This window comes from Pteropus vampyrus, unplaced genomic scaffold (genome assembly GCF_000151845.1).
Source record: "Pteropus vampyrus isolate Shadow unplaced genomic scaffold, Pvam_2.0 Scaffold296, whole genome shotgun sequence".
In the NCBI taxonomy this organism is placed as follows: domain Eukaryota; kingdom Metazoa; phylum Chordata; class Mammalia; order Chiroptera; family Pteropodidae; genus Pteropus; species Pteropus vampyrus.
Window position 1 is genome coordinate 199,786 of NW_011889077.1, and position 1,905 is coordinate 201,690.

Consider the following 1,905-nt stretch of genomic DNA (forward strand, 5'->3'; position numbering starts at 1 on the left):
GTCACCCAGCGCTTGGGGTCCCGGGCGCTGTCACCAAGACCCTTCCCTCCACAGGACATGCTGTGTCAATGCTCCCTGCTGCTCGCCCTGGCGGGTCTGCTCTCCCTCGGGTCTGGTGAGTTCTGCAGAACATTCCGGGTCAGGAAGGATGCCCACCCTAGCACTGGCTGGAGGCCCCCTTCCCAGAGCCTGGCAGACACGCCTCTGGTTTATCCCGCCATCCGGGTCCTCCCGCTGTCCGCCCCTTTCCGCCCACCTCCACGTGTGGCCTGGTCACCCATCCGCCACCATGCACCACCGCAGCCTCCTATGGCCGCTGGCTCTCCGCTCATGGGGCCTGTCTCGTCTCGCCCACAGTCCTCTCCCAGGAGTGCCCCAAGTACAAAGGCGGCACCTGCCAGGAATGCATCCAGTCGGGGCCCGGCTGCGCCTGGTGTCAGAAGCTGGTAAGAGCCCTCCTCCTGCCCGGCGGGCACCCAGGACCATCACCTGGCCCTTTACTCGTGGGGCAGAAGCTGACAGGACACAGGGGCGTCTGACAGACAGACGTGGCTGGCCCCAGGGCAGCCTGGAGGCTGACCCGAGTGAGGCGTGCTAGGCCGGGCCAGCACTGGGCCCTGGGCCCCCCAGGAGTAGGAGGCGGGAGGCCAGCTGCATGATGTGTCCCCTACGGCCCCCAGCACGGAGGGAGGCAGGCGGCGGTCCAGCGGCCAGAGTATGGACGGGAAGCGCAGCAGCGCCCTATGGGGGCCTCGCTCCCTGTAGCATGTTTCAGGGGTGAGGCCCCTGGGGGGGAAGGCAAGGGCCAGCACAGTAAGGGGCGAGCCAGCCCCTTGTCCCCGCATCACAGCCCCTGTCCAAGGCCACCCTCCTCCCGGAGAGGCACACTCCCCTGGAGCCCCCTGACCCTGATCATGCCCTCCTCCCTAAAGGTCCTCCAAGACCCTGACCCTGTCCTTTCCCCGAGAGTCCCCCACCTCCCGCCCACGCCCCGTTTCCAGGGTGCCCCGAGGCTGTGACCCTGCAGATCTAAATGGAAACACACAGGTGCGCACTCACACATTATTCATTTTTCTCAAATCTGAAACTATATTGCAGACATCATGCCACTTTGTCCTTTAATATTTAAAAGGTGCAAATTATGCCAGTTCATCCAGAAATGTTTCGATAGCCGTTTTTCCCCTGGGCGATGCTGTAACCCAGGAACACACGTCGATTCAGTCGACGTATCGGAGGCTTGTCTCGCTCTCTGTTCCTGTTCATGTTATTTCTCCAGCATGTAGAGAGTTCGCGGGGTTCCGAAGGTGAAGGTGAACGTGGTGCCGCAGAGGCTCAGGAGGCGGCCCCCATGCCGTCCCCACCCCCGCCCCGCCTGCCTGGTTACTCTCCCGACCGCCCTGCGGAAAGCAGCTCGGCTGTGAGCTGGCGTTTGGCAGCTCCCAGTGGGAGCAATGCCACCCTCAGGTGTGGCTGGTTCTGGCCCATGGCAGGACCCACCCAGCGCGGCCTCCTCTCTCTCCTGCCGTGTCAGGATCTAGGGGGCCTTGGTGGGGACATGGCAGTCACAAGGAAAGCACCTTGGGTCCAGGCCTCCTGCTCCTCCTGGCCCCGTGCCCTCTGGACTGCAACGGGGTTGGCGTAGAGCCCTGGCCTGTGTTCCAGAAGGATCCTTGGGCGGCCACGCAGGCTGAGGGGAGACAGCCACATTCCCTGGGGAGACAGCCACTCCCTCTGACAAAGGGTGGACCCCGCAGCCAGACACTCGGTGAGGCCGCCCCTGGCTCTGGGCCGCAGAGTGTCCAGCTGACGGTCAGCCTGGGCTGGAGACTCTGCTCTCCAGTGCCGTCTGCTGCTGGAGGCGGCAGGAGACCCACTGGGCCGGGCTCCGCCGTGGTCTGGGAGTCC

General features: G+C 64.5%; 1 protein-coding gene across 1 annotated transcript in view; it reads left to right on the plus strand.

The window, feature by feature from the left end:
- Positions 1-1,905, plus strand: part of ITGB2 (integrin subunit beta 2) — a gene marked incomplete at its 5' end in the record, with an annotated part of 28,106 nt that overhangs the window by 13,612 nt on the left and 12,589 nt on the right. Inside the window, 3 exons of the mRNA XM_023521129.1 lie at positions 55-115; positions 358-503; positions 1,277-1,417. Of these exons, the coding sequence (XP_023376897.1) occupies positions 55-115; positions 358-503; positions 1,277-1,417 (348 nt within the window). The remainder of the gene's footprint in view (positions 1-54; positions 116-357; positions 504-1,276; positions 1,418-1,905) is intronic.